We start from the raw sequence: 18,819 nt of genomic DNA, 5'->3' as shown, positions 1-18,819 counted from the left end.
AGAAAGAGTCGTTGGGAAAGGAGTTGGAAATAATAGGAAAATGATCAATGCAAAAGTAAAGATTAGAAGAAAGGAAATATTTACGCTACATGCAGTTTAAAAAAGGATTGAGTTCATGCAGTAGTTTTTGAAAAGGAAAATAGGAAAGAATTTGAAGTTAAATGCTTTTAGTGAAAGTGGACATCAAATAGAATAGAGGGGGTTTCTGCTTAAACCAACAATAGCCTGATAACACATTTTTGATACGATATACCTATAAATCATCTTCAATAAGTTGTACACAACAGCAGTAAATAAATATCACTTTAATGTTGAGTCTAAGAATGACACTAAAGAGCAAATTTATCAAAAAATTATGCAACATCTTGAGTGCTTTATCATTAAAGCTGAATAAAAAGTGACATATAACAGCTTGTTGCAGTAAGCTTATTGTACATTTTGCTTGCTAGTTTGTCATGAATCAAAATCTGTCTAAATTAAAGAGAACTTAAAAACGGGAGAAAAATAAAGTATAAAGAGCATCAGAAAAACTACAGAGGAAAGAGAAAGGATCAGACGTAAAGCTACAGCTCAGACATAAAATAGTCTGAGAACTAAGGACAGAAACCAGCAGGCAGAGAGCAAAAAGCTTAATAAGAAAATGAAGCCACACCTAAATATGAGAGAGGGAGAAAAGGAGAAATATGCATCATGCAAAAGATAATTTTATAAGCAAGAGCTACAGTGAGAGAAAAGATCTTCAGAGAAAAGTAAAGAAGCTAAAAGAAAATTAAAAGTCTATGGTCTTAAAATATGTACAACTATACCTATACTAAAGAAAAGACTAAAGCAAGTGAAACACACTAGAAGGTCACAAAATAGAGAAAAATCAGCAGAAGAAGACAGACCGAGACTAGATTTTATTCATACGTTTACTATAATGGTTCAGAGAAAGACAGAAGAAAGAAGAGAAAAATAGTAGCAATCATTGACTACAAAGGGGGAAAAGTAGAGAGGTGCATAAAAATAGAAAATAAGTAAAAGTAGGAAACAGATTAAACAGGAAAAAGAAATATGAAAAAAAATCTATAAATGTAAAAGATGGGTCATTTTAACATCTCTCTTTTGCAACAGAGGTGTGTAGAAACCAGAAAAACAGCCTACAGACACAGTGAGTGTAAAGAGGAAGACTAGAAAATGATGAGAACAAATAAAGAACAGAAGAGAAGAAAGGGGATGAAAAGAGTTTTTATTTCGAGGTAAACATCAAACACAGCAGCAAAGAGTGCAACAGAGACAAAGACAAGATTTCATCAATGGCAGTCGAGAAGTCATTGAACAGCTGAGTGAGGAAGGAGAGAAAACAGAAGAAAAGATGGCAGCACATAGAAAGATAAGGAAACATGAAACAAGAGTTTGAATGATTGACAGCAGCCTAAAGATGAGGGAAGCTGCCTCCAGTCAGAAAATATCATTTCTACTGATGAGATGCCTTTGAGCAAGGATTATGTGGTAAAACCAGCTGCAAAAAGACTGTGATTGCTGCTTGGTAGAATAAAACTTGTCAGATACAGAGCCACACAAACAGAAACCAGACTGTGTTAGTCATGATTTACGCACAGAAAGAGAAAACGACGCATGATTAATACTGACAGCCGTATGAAAAAGCTACAAACGTATGAGAGGTAGATTGTTAGAGAGGCAAAAACAAATGAAACTCCAACCACAGACAACCCAGACAAACATTAGTTCTGCGTTTGTCACACTTCAGTGGGCCAAGAAAAATATGAGTTATAGTGATACCAGTGTCACAGCTGTCTCTCAGTCGACTGGATTAACTGAACGATGCTGATGCAGCCTTACTCATGTGCTCACACATACGCACACACACACACACGGACGCACACTTAAATAGAGAGATTTAGTAAATCTTTGTCATCAAAAAATATGTCATTTTACATTGTACAAAATGTTCTCTTCTTTTTGTACAGCTTGACCCGTGAAATTGAAAAATCTCAGATATTAATCACAAAAGAAAAAAGGTAATTCTCACAGTATTTTTCACCAACTGTAGTGTTAGCGATCTACCAACATTAATACTCTTTAAAATCCAGAAAACAATAATCAGTTACGCAACTGTCTATATATTACATATCATCCTCTTCAGTCTTATAGTATTTACAACTTCAGTCTGTTTAGTCTCTCAGGGGAGAGGTTGTGATGGAGACAGGACGTAAAAACCATTTCCACATTCCCAAGAAGTTTGAGGATCTCATAACCTGTCCTGCAGCGCCACAGATCAGCCGGTCCCAGGCATACTTCAAGAGAGATTTCTTTGGACTTCTCTGGACATCTCAGTATGGGGTGAAGCGGTTGTACCCTCCTCTGTACAGACTGGCCTGTTGACAGATGTAATATGGCAGGTGTGACAGGTGCCGGGTGCTCTGCAAAGACGTAACCAGATACTGGAGCTTTCCACAGAGGCTGTGCGTGTGTGTTAACTGAACTCACCATTGTACCAACCCCATATGTTGTTGTTGGTCCAACTGAGTGATGATAGGGATCTGCAGCTGTGGCGTAAACCCGTCCATATCTGAAAACATCAGAGGCATCAGGAGACAGTCTGACTAGTCCGCCACCACCCAATACACTGGTATAGGTTTATGTTTTCTCCACATTTAGTTGCTCGATTAATTTTTTTTAAATGACCTAAATGTCTCCAAACTGAAAAATACTTTGAGTTAACTTTAAAATGTTGTCTAAAAATAGTTAAATTTGAAGACATTTAGTTTAATAAATATCACAATCAGACTTAAAGGACAGGTTCACAATTTTTCAAGTCTGTCTTCAAATAATTGTTACAAATGAACATTGACTGAATGTTTTTCTTGCTGTAATTATTCCTCCTGTTTATACTGGCCATTAGAAAATCCTTTCATAATGCACCAGCAATGTAAGTGATGGGGAAGAAAGTCTTCTGTACAAAAATGTCAATATATAGCTATAAAGTTGTCCAAACCAAATAAATCAAGACCAGTATATATATAAAGTCTATATCACAGTTAGAGTCTTTTTAGTGCCAAATTCCCTATTTTTATTTACAATTACAATCCTTCCACTGCAGCTGAGGAAAATGCTATTTGTGTAGACACAATTTTTTTTATTAAAAAGACAACTGTTGAGGATCTCCACTTTATTTGACTCAGAGTGCATATTAACTTTTAATTGAATATTTGCTCAAAATTAGGACTTACATTGTAAGTGCATTAGGAGGGGATATTAGTATTATTGTTTTATTATTGTTTTTACACAGACAAAATTGTCAACCTGTAAACCTTAAAAACCCACAATATGCAATTTGTGTTATTTTTATGATGTGAAACATCTCAACAGATATTTAAAATCCTCAGATGAACAGAAAAAAGACATTTAACTGTGAGGCCAGTGTGGGGAAGCAGGTCAACACTGAGTAAAGAAATTGTTTCCTGTTTGGGGAAGTGTATTAAACACAGACGAGTACCCTTTATAAGTAGCTACACAAACCTTAAGTGCATCCATCTGTTGAAGTTTCAGTTTATAAAAAGTCACAGGCACTAAAATTTAGAAAAGTAGAGTGAGGAACAAATCATGTGTGGTGTTTGTCTTCTCACCCGTCGCTGTAGGTTGCTGTAGCAGCAGATGCTGATTGAGCCACTCTATAAGCTGCAGGATAACCGCCCTGCACCAGAAAACATTAATAATAATAAAATACAAGGATCACACAAGTTTGATGGTTTTAGAGGGAATGTGTGAAAAGTGTAGAGTCACTCACATAAACTTCTGCTCCATACAGTCCATCCTGATACACCACCCTGAAAAAAGTTGAGTAAAAATATTATTTAATAGCTCTGCAGTGAGTAAAATTAATGTAGAGTAGGCACTGGTACTTGAGTGTATTACCCAGGGTAGGCCGGCATAGCAGCAGGTGTGGCTGCAGCAGAGCGGATGGTGTTGTAGACGGCTCGGCCTCGGCCGCGCAGTGCAGAGCCCCGATAGGCCAGAGTAGGAGTGGCTACAGGGTATGGAAAACTGGCAACTAAACAACCAGAGAGGGAGAAAGCATAACATTTAAAATGGAAATGTTTAATCAACTGATGCCTGTGATCTCATGACAAGAGGTTTACATACCTGTATAGAGTTCAGGTGCATACATTGCCCCCATGACAGGGTTGATCTTCCATCCAGAAGCTACAGAGAGAGAAAAAAATTAACATCTAACAGCTAAAACCTCAAAAGACCCCAAAGTGAAATGTGCAATGATTATTTGAGTTGTGTCTTACTTGAAATTTCACCGTTCACAAGAGGTGTTTGAGGCTTCTTGGTGACTACTCTTGCAGTGGCATTATTAACCTGTGGAGAGCAAAGATGATAGAGAATAAAGGATTATTACACCTAGTATTATTTTGGAAAAGCCGCATATAGCAGGAAAATCCTTCCTCACCTCAATCTTCCTCCCTTCCACAATTGTTCCATTCAGCTTTTCTCGTGCTCGGTCAGCCTCGGCTGCACTCTCAAAGGTGACGAATCCAAAGCCCTGAATGTTTGTATTTTTACTTTATTTATTTATTTTCATCTTTAAAAATCTATTTCATAATGCTCTGATAATATTTATGTGATACTGACCTTTGACCCCCTTTCATTGAAGATAATTTCTACATCAAGGATCTTGCCAAATTGCTGAAATTGTCAAGAAATGTTGTTTGTCAGCATAATAGCAAACGAAGAACATCATTTATAAACCAAAATGTAAAATAATTTCATGCATATGATGGTTTCTAGATCAAATTTTCATACCCCAAACATCTGTCGGAGGTCTGGGTCTCTGAAGCGGAAGGGGATGTTGGAGACATGGAGGCGTTTTGGTTGGGCCTTACCTGACCCTTCCTCATCACTTCCACTTCCAGCTCCGCCCCCAGACGACACCGACACACTCAGAGACTGTGGGTCAGAGGTCACAGGAACCAACGCCTCGTCCTGACAGTGAAAAAGTATGAAACAGGAGGAGGTGGAGGGAGAGCGAGCACGTGGATAGAAGAATGGACGCAGAGGAGGACGACATGAAAGAACAGGAAACAGGAACAGGTGGAAAACAAAAAAAAAGATGGAAAAAGAATGAATGAGATGCAGGTAGATGTGAGGACAAATGGGGGAGAGGGCATCAGTAGGAAAGCAAAGAAGAAAGGGGGGGGGAATCAAAGTCAAATCAACAAATTCAGCAACATCTTTCAGAGAATTTCTGTGTAAAAATCCAGTTTTGCGTAAGCATCGCATGGCATTAGGCAAAGATCATTTTCATGAGGTCAAGTGATCCAAACCAAGTTCAAAGAGCATTCAGCAACCAGTGATCCCTCTCAGGCAATGTGAGGAGGCGTGAAAAGGGCTCCATTTTAGTGAGGCGTCTTTGAATACATGCCTGTAGGATGGTATAAAGACAAAAGCACTGTACACTACTAATAATTATTACTTATATCTCATAGTAAAACTACGTAAGCTCACTCCAGTTGCTGACAACAGGAATAAATGAGGTTTAAAGCTCATCTTAAAAGGAAAATAAATCTGTAAACTTGTTACATACTTATATTACTGTACCTAAGCAGTTGTAATAAACTGAAGCACATATTAAAGGACATGTTCACAATTTTTCAAGTCTGTCTTTAAACATTTATCAGGAGTCAAAATTAATATTGAAACTGGTTTAGCTCACTGTAATCATTCCTCCTGTTCATACTGAACATTAAGAGATGCGTTTTCAATGTACAGTGGAGGAAATAATTATTTGATCCCCTGCTGATTTTTGTAAGTTTACCCTCTTACAAAGGCATGAACAGTCCATCATTTTTGTGGTAGGTTTATTTTAACAGAGAGAGACAGAATATCAACAAAAAAATCCAGAAAAAAAAAAATTAAATAAAGGCTATAAATTAATTTGCACTGTAAGTGATGGAGGATGAAATCCACAGTCCTCGTTCTGGTCAAAAATGTATTTAAAAGTTTATCTGGTAATGATTGGTTAATTATCTAATATACATATGTGCTTTAGCCGCCCACTTCAGTCAAAGCACGTGGATATCTGGCTAAAAGTTGCAACCTTTTTTATTAAAATTTCACCTTTTTGCTATGATTCTCCCACTGCAGCTAAAAGGGGGAAAACTGTCCAGACCAATTTGGAAGATACCTACTTGATTTCATTAAACTGGGTAAGAAGCCTTATGTAAGCTTCAGGTAAACTTCACCACTAACACTGTAAACACAGCAATAGGAGGCCTTCTAAAGGTCAGTATAAACAGGAGTAATGATTACTGCAAGCAAAACCTCAGTACATTTGGGTACTCAACTGTTGTCTTACAATTCGCTTAGAAAATTGTGAGCCTATCCTTTAAACTGTGCTGTGACAATTTTTAACTGATTTAAATTGCCCCATGCAGAACAATTCCAGGAATAATGTGCCAAAAACCAAAACATTCACAATGCACCACGATGCTAGTGTGTGCGCATGTATGTGTGTATATGTGTTGGTAAACCAGCACATCATCAACCATTTGCAAAAGAAATTTTTTTTTTTTAAAGAAAAGGACAAATGAATGAGTCCAAAGAAGATACAAATAGAATGAAAAGGTAAAAGAAAGGCAAAAAAATTAAATAAAATAAATAAAGTGAGCCTTAGCAGAGAGAAGGAGCAGGGTGCATTGAAAAGAAACAATTAAAAAGCAAAGAAAAATGACAGGAAATGTGCTAATATATATAAAATATAATGGAAATTAAAGAAATTGCAGTCCTATATGCAGAAGTGAAGAGTTGGGTATTAGCGTTCTAGTACCAGACAGTGAAAGAAGGCCTCAGTACAGCAGTGAAAGATAAAATTAAACCAAAAGTAAACAAGGCAAAAAAGGTGCGCAGAAAGCTTGAAAAGGAAGAGGGTGTGGGGGGGTGGGAGGCAAGGGGGGGCCAGAGATCAAAACTAAATGTTCCACAAGGGTCAGTCTGGGGTCACGGTGCTTTTCTGCCAAGGGTTAAAGGTCATTTGTCAAGGGGCATAATTAATAAATTGGGGATGGACAGAGAAGGGGAGGAAGAGAACACATTCACACATGAGAGTGTAGTACAAACAAATAAACGCACACATGCCACTGTATTATACTACACTGGCTTGCCATTGGCTAACTACAGTAGACAGCAGACCATCACACACATCCGGACACACACTCCACAGACAGGCCACAGTGAAGGGGGACAGCAGAGAGGGAAAGAGGTTTGAGTTGGGTGGTGGTGTCATGTCACGATGCAGAATTGTGTTCTGGACCTGAGTGATATTTCAGAGGGGGAAAGGGGGTCATCTGGTCAGCCTCCCCCTTTGACCCCCCCCTTCCGTGGCGACGTCTCAACTTTCCACGAAAATCAGCACGGACCCATGTATGTCAGGGGCTCTAGTAATAAAATATATAGATGGGGCCACAAAACACCATTCGTGAGAGGAGAAAGAGAGATGTGCTGCAGCAGCAGGACACAGAGCCGACCTGCTGCACTCATCAGATGTTTTCGTACCTGAGGGACACTTGACAGTGTGTACCATATCTGCACTACAAAAAATCTCCATAGGATTAAGTAATTTCTGTTCAAACTGAGAAACTGTGTTTGTTTTTGTTTATTTTGTTGAAAAGTGTCGAACTCAACCAGTTCAATTGAATTTTTATTTGCTAATTATCACCTAATGATGGGAGTGTCATTAGTTTTGGACAAATCTTGGTGATAGATGAAAAGTCAGTTGATAACTGAAGTTATTTGACTGTATCATTAGCAATTCATCTAATTAGTTATTGGGATATTTCAGTGGTGGAGCGACTGACATTCACAGAAAATATTAAATAAAAATTTGATTTGATTTTAGAAAATACTTGAAACAAACTGAAAATGTCTTTCTGCACAGTCAGATTTTTCATTTCGTTAAAAGGGAGATTTTTTGCAGTGTGATGGATGTGTTGATTTTACAAGTTAAAAAAAACACATCATACTTACATTAAAATCTGTCTTCTTTTAAAATACTATTACTGTTACACAGGAAAGTCACCCCAGTTTTCCTTTCACATCTCTTTATCATTAATCATTGTTTTCTGAAATGAAGGAACCATTTAAACATCACATATATATATAATTTACATAATTACTCTGCACTCTTCACTGTAAACTCTTAATATCATCACAAAGTTTCACAGCTGTAACCCTGAAAGGTGACCTGTTTTACTGCCAGCTAAATAAGACACAGGGGAGAAGGAAAAGTGGGGATTCATTTTCAACAACAAATCTGCTCCCAGCTGTCCCCCACTGACTGTCAGCTGCATTCCCATACATGGACATAACAGAGGAGGTGGGGCTCTAAATATAGAAGGAAACTCTATCTGGCTGAGTTCCTCTGATAGCAGATATACAGGGACTACCTATAGCAGCAGGACTTCTTATCGCAGTAATTCTTTGAATTAATGCAGATCATATTTTAATATGACATGAAGTTCTCAACATGATATGAATTCTACAAACTGTCCTTACCGTGTTGCTGGTTGTCAACACCTCTGCCCCATCATGCTGGGGGCCCTGATAGACCCTGAGCTGGGGATGTTCGGGGTACTCTGAACTGGCATGCGCAGAGCTAAAATCAAGAGGTGGCAGTCTGCCTGCAGATGTTGGCGGACCTTGACCTGGAGGGGGGTAGGAAGGTGGCGGGGCGTAGACCTGAGGCAGGGCAGGGTCGCCGCTGCAGGGGCCGGCCTCCTGGTTGGGGCCTCCCTGAGAAAAGGACAGAGAGAGAGAGAGAGAGAAAGAGAATAATCAGCCTGGTGAAAACAAACATGTTACTTTTAAAGGCACACTATGGAGGATTTCGGATTTGTAGGTTGATGATTGTAAATACATTCAACGCCAGCCCGTCCTCCCCGGCTCAACGTTACCAGAACGAGAGAGAAAGAGCAACAGTGGCTCCGTTCTAAAGCACAAATAAACACACCCACACCTCTGCACAACCCTTAAGGAAGGTGCAGCATGGCCAGATTTCATGCGAATGCGGAGCTTCATCCTGTCTGCTGTGGCCGCTCTGCTCCACCTGTGTGTAGCCCAGCCCCGCCCTCGGTCTAGCAGACAAAGACCTGTTCTCTTCATACTATATATCCATACCACAGAGACAGAGAGCTGAGCGGAGCAGACAGCAATGTAACCTGGTCACTACGCTGCGAGGCCCGACCTCACATCATCCATGCTGTTATTGGCGGGGAGCCACTGCCCAAAGGTTGACGCCCAGAAACATCGCAAACACAGCAAGATAATTAGAAAATACCGGCAGAGGACAGAGGAGTCTCTGCAGATACAGTCACCACCACACAATTTTTATGCGTCATAAGTGATGATTGAGGGGTTTGATGATTTTTTTGGGAAAATCCTGCATAGTATAACTTTAAAGTTGCTCTGGTCTTACAATCATGAATCATTTGAGTTTGAATATTTATAGATGCATTAAGTTTACAAATGTGTTAAACGCACATCTGGTCATTAACTCTAATTGCCAAATGTCAGTGTTTGTTTAAGGAAAATTTGAATAACTTCTAGTACAAAAAAATAAATTTAAAGAGCAGCTACAGTTGACAAAATTAGTTGTTCAAGAAAAAATGTATCCGGACTTATTTTTATCATAATAATAATAATTTAAGTCAATTAAAGCGAAAATACAGTCGTTGAACAATTTAAATAATCATCATTAAAACATCACCTTGGGTTTAGGAGAATTTGTTGGACATTTTTCACTATTTCCTGCTATTTTTAACTATTTTCTGACAAGTTTGAGTAACTGAAAGAGAAAAAACATAAAGTGCAAACAACTAAATTTAAACTCCCTCAGTCACAAACAAGATGAGAAATACAAACAAAACACAGAGCTAACAAACAATCCTTCTGTGCATCCTTGAAACAAATAAATAACCCAGTTAGGAACTAAAAGCATTGTCTTACCCCTTTACTGCATTCCTCGGTCTCTGATGCATTGTCCAACAACTGCTGCATGTTTTAATGCCAGCTGACCACCCGCCCACTGACCATAAGTTCTACTCATCCACCAATCAAACCAAATGATTGCCGGGGCAAAAGGGACCGGGGGGGCCACACCAGCTGTGGTCATCTGTAATTGTCAATCACCTCGTTTCCCCCACCCATCTGCCCAGCCCACTCTGCCTCCACTTCTCAGACACACACAAACACACACACACACACACACACACACACACACACACACACACACACACACACACACACACACACACACACACACACACAAACACTAAATCACACAAATACACACAGCAGACAGCAGACAGCAGACAGAGGTCTTCCAGAGAGATGAATATTTATGAATGTAAATGCTCCTTCAGTTGCAAGGCAGTATATCACGCTAAAGGTCAACTCTAAGAATACCATGTTTGAGAGCCCAAATGGTTTTATCGCTTTTAGAGAGAAATGTTTCAATAATTGATCTTAAACCATGACATTAAAACTTCAAAATGTTATGTGGCGTATGCTTAGTTGTCTTTCAAATAGTTGGGGACTTTTCTTACATTTTCCTTTTTGGTTTCTGTTTTGAGTGACACCTGTTGGATGATCAGTGGCATAAAACATAAAACATTTAAAGTCTGCTGGAAAACAACTCAATCAGCCTTTCTTTCCCTGTTAATATTTTTGACTTTATGCTTTATCTGACAGCTGTAGTAACTATTCAGCAGGTCAAGATTTTACACATAACATAAAATAAGCTAAATTACAGCTGTCAGTCAAATACCCTGCAGTTTTAAGTAGTCACGAAGAACCCACCTTGCTTTTTCTTAATGAGATAATATCTTTCTGAAATTATATAAGAAGATTTATAAAGGAAAGGAGGCAAAAGGTTTTCTCAAACCTGTAGAGACACAGTCCCGGTAACCCCCCCCCCCCCCAATTTGTGCAGGTTTTTACCTGACTGATAGGTTATGAGTCACAGACTTAAAGTCCCCCACAGACGAGCATTAGATCCACCTACAATATTTAATACATTGAAATACTTCTCACTTCTTAATTAACCATTAACAACTACAATTACCTACACATTTTTTGTATGGTGAAAATTAACTCAAGTTTCAAGTTCTTACCAGACTTGTTTCTACATCTTTCCTTACAAACAAAATGCCACCATTTTGTCAGCCAGCTTCAGGATTAATAGGGATCTATTATAATTAAAAAACTCTCTCCTCTCTCATCTCATAATGTCTCATGTATCTCTCTATCAGCTGTTGCATTTAGGTGTGAAAAATTAAGAGATATATGGATGCTGATAAACAATAAAGGAGGAATTGGAGGAACTTTGATTGTGGGTTAAACTGCAGTCACTAAAATGTCTCTTGCTGGTAGCTTGACATCAGGCCCATGATTATGTTTTATTTGCTGAACATCAGCTTTTACCGTGAAACAGAAGATTTTGAGTCTCACCAGTTAGACTGAACAGGTTATGAAACTCTTCTGTTCCTCAGTCTGCCAATGTGTGAATTCAGAGTACGAGCTCTCAGTAGGTCAAAGGTAATAATACACACACAATCTGATGTAACGCACCCAGCTAGTGTGTTTTAGGACCTGTGAATTTGTAGTTCAAACACTGAAAGTGGAAGAAAACATTATCTTTATTGTGCTGCAGATATAGAACAAATGCTTCTTTGTTATATTGTTTTCCACTCTGATTTAATATGTTTGTTTTGTTACATACAGAATATGAAACAGCTGTTTGTCTTGTGATGCAAGTCCACGACTGCTCAATAAAGTGTTTATTTCTTGTTCCTTCAGTTGGATGTTTGAGCTTCACCGTACTGAATGATGTGTGTGCAGAGTTTGACACTTAAAGACTGTTTTTACATTCATCTGCTGAAAGTGTCTCTGTGCTCTCCTTAAATCTGAGTTTAAGACCTACAAGTTGTGATATAACAACTAATATATTTATATACTTTATATATATATATATATGTGTGCGTTAAAATTTCCCTTGGGAGGGTTTTTAATCGTATTTAACTTGTCATCTTTCCTTGTAAGTCTGGAAAGTATGGTAAAAGGGATGATTCTCTAATTATTTGACCATGTCTCAGTCCAGTCATTTACCGACAGTCTCAACTATCATATAGAAACATGTTTCCAGTAATGTCAACACAAACTTAAAGTAGTGCTGTGTCTCATTTATCTAACAAAACAACAGTCTGACTGTACCAAACCCCCTCCCAGATAGAAAGAACAAGATATCGCAATCTGTTATCTTTGTTTTATATTCCCACAGACAGTGACAAGCAGCCACTCTGCCTGATTCAGTATCATATCACCATGTCAGCAGGCGTACAGACACTTCACCCCCCACCCCCACCCCACTCCTGCTTGTAGGCTTTTTTTGATTTCCATTTGTTCCGTCTTTCCCTCCACAGCTGTCAGCTCGTGGTCGGAGGTCAACGGCTCTGGGCCAGGTGCCTGCTGGGACAGCTGCCGCAGGATTTATACACAGACGACACTAACTGCAGATGTGGCCTTTTAGTGCCAGCCAAGTTACAAATTGCCAGCCAAATACTTCTTTCACCATCCACTCTTCTACATCCTGCTTTTTGCTGTTCGGATTCCTTCGAAAAATATTTTGAAGACACTTTTTGGCTTTTGTCAAACAGTCAGTAATGAAAACAAGCAGCCGAGATTGGGAAGAGTTAAAGACTGACATGTGACAAAGATCCCTGCTTCAGTTTGATAATTGGCTGATTGGTTCATCCAAACAAAAATTCTCAAACAGATGCTGGACAGATTTATTCACCAAACCACTGAGAGAGTCCTGAAATCTTGGAAATATATAATTTCACTGAGAGTACAAAATGTTCATAACAGAAACTTGATCCCTTGAATGTAGGGCTGTTTATCTATGAAGAACATTTCAATGGCAGCTCAAAGTCCTTCACAAATGACAATAAAATCAAATTAATTTTAATGTGCCAGCACACATTAAAATTGTTTTGGAGAAGTTTCTCTTTCCTTAGGGCACATAAGATCCTTTTTCAAAACACACTGGCACCACTTTTTTGTATTTTTAATAAAATACTCCTGTGGACTGACCAGTTTGTGCAGAAGTTTTATCCTTTTTTCCATCCTGAACAAGCTAATGAGTAAGGACTTGATTCATTTTAGAAAAGAATCCTTTCTCTGGTTCCAGTCACCTCTAAAAAATACCACTCTCTACACCGTTTTCTCAAAATACCCTTCATTATTTCATTGTTACTGAATATTAAAATGTTGCTATCATGCTTAAACTGCTAAATACTCCATATCTAAATGCACAGCATGCAGGTCTCACACCTATTTTAAGTGCCGTTGATTCCAGAAAACAAGATAGGTGACAGAATCTCCTCCTGTGATTATCTGCTCAGGAGAGGAGGGTTAAAAATACAGCTGGTGTGAAGCACAGAGACAAGGTAGAGAGATACCAGATGCATTGTGGCATTTTAATGATATGTCAGGGACACTTCACACACACACACACACACACACACACACACGCACGCACACACACACACACACACACACACACACACACACACACACACACACACACACACACACACACACACACACACTTACGTACAGCCTGCTGGCATCACAGAGATGGGTGGACTAAAGATAACCCCTCATGTGTCTTTACTATTAAATAAATAAGATCTTTTCACAATCAATCTTCCTCGGACAGCTCCCACCAGGCCTCTACGATGTGTTATTCCTACAATCTCTCTTTCATATTAGATATTTAGTCACCATCAAACGATAACACTGACCACCAAGATGTGACTCATTTACCCTGGGAAATAGAAGCTCTTTGACGTCTTTAATTAATTGTTTCCCTCCTCACTGGAAATATGCTGTCGAGATGGTTTATTGATGACACTGACATTAATTTCTACCTTACAATAAAAACTACTTCAGCGCTTGAACAATTCGTTGATTCAATTTTTAGGTAAATTTTTAAGCAAATATGGCAACAATCAATTGTTTTCAGCCTCTTAAATGTGAATATTTGCTTGTTTTCTTTGTCCTCTGTGATAGTAGATGTAGTAGTAGATTTGGGTTGTGAACATTTGGTTCAATAAAACAAGAAAACATTTTTTTTTTCATTTTGTATTCATAAAGGGACACTTCTTTTATTTCCGGCTCTTGAAAAGGTCCCCAACTACCTGACAGATGCGGTAGTTTCATGATGTCGGCTTATGAAAACAAACATTTATGTGTGAGAAACTGAGGAGATGAGATTTTGAAGTTTACAAAACCAATAAAGGAGAGTTTACCTGAACTATGCTGGGGTAGCATGTGGTTGTCTGTGGGTAGACAGGCAGTCCATAAGGCTGGAGAATCACAGTGGGTGAGGATAGCATAGCCCAAAAACCACGCACAAGGAGACAGGGAACGGTGGAAGATGGGAGGAGAAGGAGAAGGAGAGCAGAAGGGAATAGGAAGGGTTGATATGCACACAGGAAAGCAGGCAGTCAGGTTGTAGGAAAAAAAATCCCAACAGGAGAAAACAGAAGATCCAAGAGGGCGAGTGGGGAGAGACGGTTAAGACTCTGTTAACCTTGTAGATCAATCAAACAAAACACAAGGAAAAACTCCACAAAACGACCAAAGTCCTGTCCTGAATAGACAGGATGTAGAGCGCTGAAAGAGAAAGCAAGTGAGCTTCTGTGTGTCCATCAGTTGATCATGCAGCCTGACAGACAGTAACACATGTTCAGGGTCCCATTTCAGAGTTATATAAATAGTCACCCATGTCCTTCTGTCTGAGTTTACCACCTCACTCACTAGCACACGATGTCATGCACAATTTCTCAGAGCTTCTTACATTTTGTTTTACAATATCAGTAACAACATATTCAACGTGGTTTCACTGTATGAGGCTGTCAAAAACTCAGCCAGTCATTTGACTTCTTATTTGGTTACTTATTATAGACTCAGAATCTGAATCAGAAACAGGTTAATTGCCAAGTAGGTTTTCACATACTAGGAATTTGTCTCAGTGTTGTGGTGCATAACACTCAAAATATATAAACAAAAGTATGTTATTGTAAATCATATCAAAATAAAGAAGATATATGTCAAATATATTCTAAGTGAGAATAGCTGTCATGGGTTTAACTTTAAATTGACTAGATAATATAAACTAAGAGCTGAGAGATTATTTTCAGGTATGTGATGGCATATATTTATCATACGCATGATGTACACATAACCTTATTCTGTGGCCTTCAGTGTTTTCACTTGTTATTTTCAGTTTCACCAACAGAGCGCGACAAGACCAACATCCCCCTCCGTCCCTGTTATAGAAAGTAGGGTCTTATTTTTGAATGTAATGTCCAACAACAATGAAGCTGATAACTTGATCAAATTGCTGTGTCTCTCAGGAAAACATAATAATTTCTTCAGTTTCCTCCAAACAAAAACCACTCAGACATTTCGTCTCTTTGGAAACATTGTGGACAACATTTCCAGTTGATTACAGTTGGTTTACTAAATTGCTCACTCAGAATGAGAATCAGGTTTATTGCCAAGAAAGTTTGCACATACATGGAATTAGTCTTGTTGTTGATGTGATGCATAACAGTTAAACATACACACAAAATCAAGCAAATTAATAACTTCAAATCCGTACATGGTCTTGCTCCACTTTACATTTCTGAACTCCTCAGACCTTATCCTGCACCAAGATCCCTCAGATCTGACAATCAAATGTTCTTACACGTTCCAAGGTCCAGGCTTAAAACTAAAGGAGACCCCCCCCCCCCCCCCCCCGCGCCCCTCAGTATCAGGTCACCTGAGTCAGTGCCTCACTTTAAAAATATTTTAAAGACCCACTTGCACAGGCAGGCATTTATGTAACTTGTATAATTGCTGCTTTTTGTTGTTTTATTTATTGTTTAATGTTACATCTATTTATGCTTGATTATGTAAAACATATTCTTTTAATTTCTGTATTATTTATATTTCACATTGGGCAAATGTATTTCTGCTTGTGTTTTTGAGATTAGTTTATTTTATGTTAATTTTTTTCTTATGGCTCCCGTTCTGTTGTTTGTATTGTAATATTACTGTGCTCTTAATAAAGTTAAACAACGTTCCGTTTCCGTTCTGGTGGTGAGAGGCATGCTGGGAAATGTAGTCTGTACGTCATCTCTATAAATAACATGAGACTTCCTTTAACGTCCTCTTTACTGCGCGAGCCTGAGCGAGACAGGTACGAGCAGCTTCCTCGTGTTATTTCACACCTTAAACGGACAGTGTTTTTACCTATTTAGATATACGAAAGATCATAGACGGTGAAGAGAAACATTATTGTACTCGTAGACATTTATTTTATTTAACTTATCATTTTATATTGTATTGTTTTAAAGGAAAGCTAACTAGGTTAAGCTAATGCTAGCTTGTTACATTAAACAACGTGGTGCAGCTGCGGCCTGCTCGTACAGCTGATGAGTTTCTGATTTTACTGTCACATTTATGTGATCGCTTTTAGTTACAAACCTATTAAATGCGTGTAGTAATGGTTTTAAACGTGCCACACATTATCTGTGTTAAAGTGTAACTCACCGGCACAGTTGTAAGGGAGAAATATCCATGTTACACCGCAGCTCTTTAGTATAAATTGTTGGTAATTGTTAGATGAATCTGACTTTGACTTGTTAGTGTTATAAGATGGAAGGGCAGTGAAATTAAAGTATTTGAGTCGATGCATTTGAATTTTTACATCTATATTTAAGTCTATTTAATTTACAGTATATGTGATCAACTTAAAGCTCATAATGTCGATCTCAGATTAAATCGTTTCACCATTTATGAGTTTAATGTAATTTACTGTAAATTGGGGCATACTAAAAACATTAGCTCATGATACAGAGCTCTGATGTGGATTTTTATAAGTCGTAAATATTTGCACGCCTGTGTTGCTAAATACACTAAGTTTGAATGTCAAACTTAATCGTTTTTGTCCTCGTGTTGCAGGCATCCAAAGCCGCCATGCCCGTTGCCAGAAGTTGGGTTTGTCGCAAGACATATGTCACCCCCCGCCGTCCCTTCGAGAAGTCCCGTCTCGACCAGGAGTTGAAACTCATCGGTACGTTTATAATTTCATTGACACATCGGGGGGAAATGAGGCGGCCTACTTTTAAAATGTGTTAATTTATCTTATATGGAGTACACTGCACTGAGTGTGAACCTTTTCTAATTATCCTGTCTTCTTTAAAGGCGAGTATGGTCTGAGGAACAAGCGTGAGGTGTGGAGGGTCAAGTTCACCCTTGCCAAGATCCGTAAAGCTGCCAGAGAGCTGCTCACTCTGGATGAGAAGGACCCCAAGCGTCTGTTTGAAGGTATACCAATAAATTACTTATGATTTTATAAGTGGTGTTGGCCGATGATTCAACTATCTACTTTCAGACTTTCTGTGGTGTCAAGAATTCCTCGTCAATGAGGCCAACATTGTAACTCTATTCGAATCATCATATGCAGCACATGTGCCTGTATGTGTGGATATGTGACTTTAAATATCCCGTATGGTTTCATAGGTAATGCCTTGCTCAGGCGTCTGGTGAGGATTGGTGTGCTGGACGAGGGTAAGATGAAGCTGGATTACATCCTGGGTCTGAAGGTTGAAGATTTCTTGGAGAGGAGGCTGCAGACGCAGGTTTTCAAGCTTGGACTTGCCAAGAGCATCCACCATGCCCGTGTCCTTATCCGCCAGAGGCACATTCGGTAAGCGCAAAAGCTCCTGGGAACTAAGGGGCACAAGTCTTCTGAGGGACTCATGAGAAACTTTCAATGCTTCCTCTTCCATCAGAGGACCACCAGCTCGTAACGCTGTCCGCTGAGATGAGTTAAACATTTCAGCAAGGTCAATTCGGTATGAAAACCGTATACCTTGTCACTAGACATTGCCCAGAGCCAATCCTGCCACTGAGCGCTCGGACTGTGCTGCTTTGGTGTAGTGGCTGTTAGGTAAGGTTTGGGGGATTGCACCTCGGGCAATTAAGTGATGTACAAAGAGGTACTCAGGCTTATGATTAAGATTTACATATTCAGATTTTCTGTGGTGTCAAGAATTCCTCGTCAATGAAGCCTGCACTAGTCCTCGACCTGTACATATGTTAATAAAATGTGGTTAAATTAGTCTGTTAAATTTCTCTTTACTTTTCCATCACTGCTTTCAAGAGTAGATTTACTCTTAGTTTTTCTAAACACCCCCTCTTTATATCTGTATCTTGGCAGCGTGCGCAAGCAGGTGGTGAACATCCCTTCCTTCGTGGTCCGCCTGGACAGCCAGAAACACATTGACTTCTCTCTGAGGTCTCCATATGGCGGCGGACGCCCAGGCCGCGTCAAGAGAAAGAACAGCAAGAAGGGCCAGGGTGGAGCCGGAGGAGCTGATGACGAGGAGGAGGATTAAGAAGGATGTTGGCCAGGGAGTGTTTCTAATGCTTCCTGTTCTGTCAAATTTTCAATAAATACTTTGGTCTGACCAGAGAACTGAGTTGTCATTGCATTATTTCCCCCCCCCCCCCCCCTATTTATACTCTAGTCACTTCAAACAGGTGTATATCAGTGTATCATTGATAGTAGAAGAATATTAAAGTTTTATATCATGAGATACATTAAAATATGCACGGAAGTTTATGAAATGCCGTGTAATATAGAGGTTTAATGGTGATTTCCGTAAAGTCAAGAGTGGTATAGACCAACCCCCCGTTGCT

The 18,819-nt window shown here is 39.1% G+C and overlaps 2 protein-coding genes across 2 annotated transcripts; one reads left to right on the top strand and one right to left on the bottom strand.

The window, feature by feature from the left end:
* Positions 1-1,212: 1,212 nt before the first annotated feature.
* On the bottom strand, positions 1,213-10,059 carry rbfox1l (RNA binding fox-1 homolog 1, like). Its single transcript, XM_062423111.1, has 12 exons — positions 10,009-10,059; positions 8,560-8,796; positions 4,813-4,992; positions 4,642-4,695; positions 4,460-4,552; positions 4,299-4,368; positions 4,147-4,206; positions 3,919-4,054; positions 3,791-3,830; positions 3,630-3,697; positions 2,491-2,572; positions 1,213-2,378 (listed from the first exon to the last, which is right to left on the bottom strand). Exons 1-12 carry the CDS (start codon positions 10,057-10,059, stop codon positions 2,334-2,336), a joined length of 1,116 nt encoding a protein of 371 aa, XP_062279095.1. The 3' UTR covers positions 1,213-2,333.
* Positions 10,060-16,265: 6,206 nt separating this feature from the next.
* rps9 (ribosomal protein S9) lies at positions 16,266-18,595 on the top strand. The gene is made up of 5 exons (XM_062421888.1): positions 16,266-16,312; positions 17,077-17,188; positions 17,320-17,442; positions 17,638-17,824; positions 18,338-18,595. The coding sequence occupies exons 2-5, from the start codon at positions 17,092-17,094 to the stop codon at positions 18,513-18,515; spliced, it is 585 nt and encodes a 194-aa protein (XP_062277872.1). The 5' UTR covers positions 16,266-16,312; positions 17,077-17,091; the 3' UTR covers positions 18,516-18,595.
* The last annotated feature ends 224 nt before the right edge of the window (positions 18,596-18,819 follow it).

This window comes from Scomber scombrus, chromosome 7 (genome assembly GCF_963691925.1).
Source record: "Scomber scombrus chromosome 7, fScoSco1.1, whole genome shotgun sequence".
Lineage (NCBI taxonomy): Eukaryota > Metazoa > Chordata > Actinopteri > Scombriformes > Scombridae > Scomber > Scomber scombrus.
This window is presented reverse-complemented; position numbering and strand designations above follow the sequence as displayed.

What these genes read in the sequence shown, in the direction of transcription:
- rbfox1l (XM_062423111.1), bottom strand. Translation starts at nt 10,059, where the DNA reads ATGCAGCAGTTGTTGGACAATGCATCAGAGACCGAGGAATGCAGTAAA. An exon ending in TGTGAACGGTGAAATTTCAA is followed by an intron (nt 4,207 to 4,298) that starts GTAAGACACAAC and finishes CTCTCTCTGTAG; the next exon opens with CTTCTGGATGGAAGATCAAC. An exon ending in TGTATGGAGCAGAAGTTTAT is followed by an intron (nt 3,698 to 3,790) that starts GTGAGTGACTCT and finishes TTTCTGGTGCAG; the next exon opens with GGCGGTTATCCTGCAGCTTA.
- rps9 (XM_062421888.1), top strand. Translation starts at nt 17,092, where the DNA reads ATGCCCGTTGCCAGAAGTTGGGTTTGTCGCAAGACATATGTCACCCCC. An exon ending in CCAGGAGTTGAAACTCATCG is followed by an intron (nt 17,189 to 17,319) that starts GTACGTTTATAA and finishes TCTTCTTTAAAG; the next exon opens with GCGAGTATGGTCTGAGGAAC. An exon ending in CCCCAAGCGTCTGTTTGAAG is followed by an intron (nt 17,443 to 17,637) that starts GTATACCAATAA and finishes ATGGTTTCATAG; the next exon opens with GTAATGCCTTGCTCAGGCGT.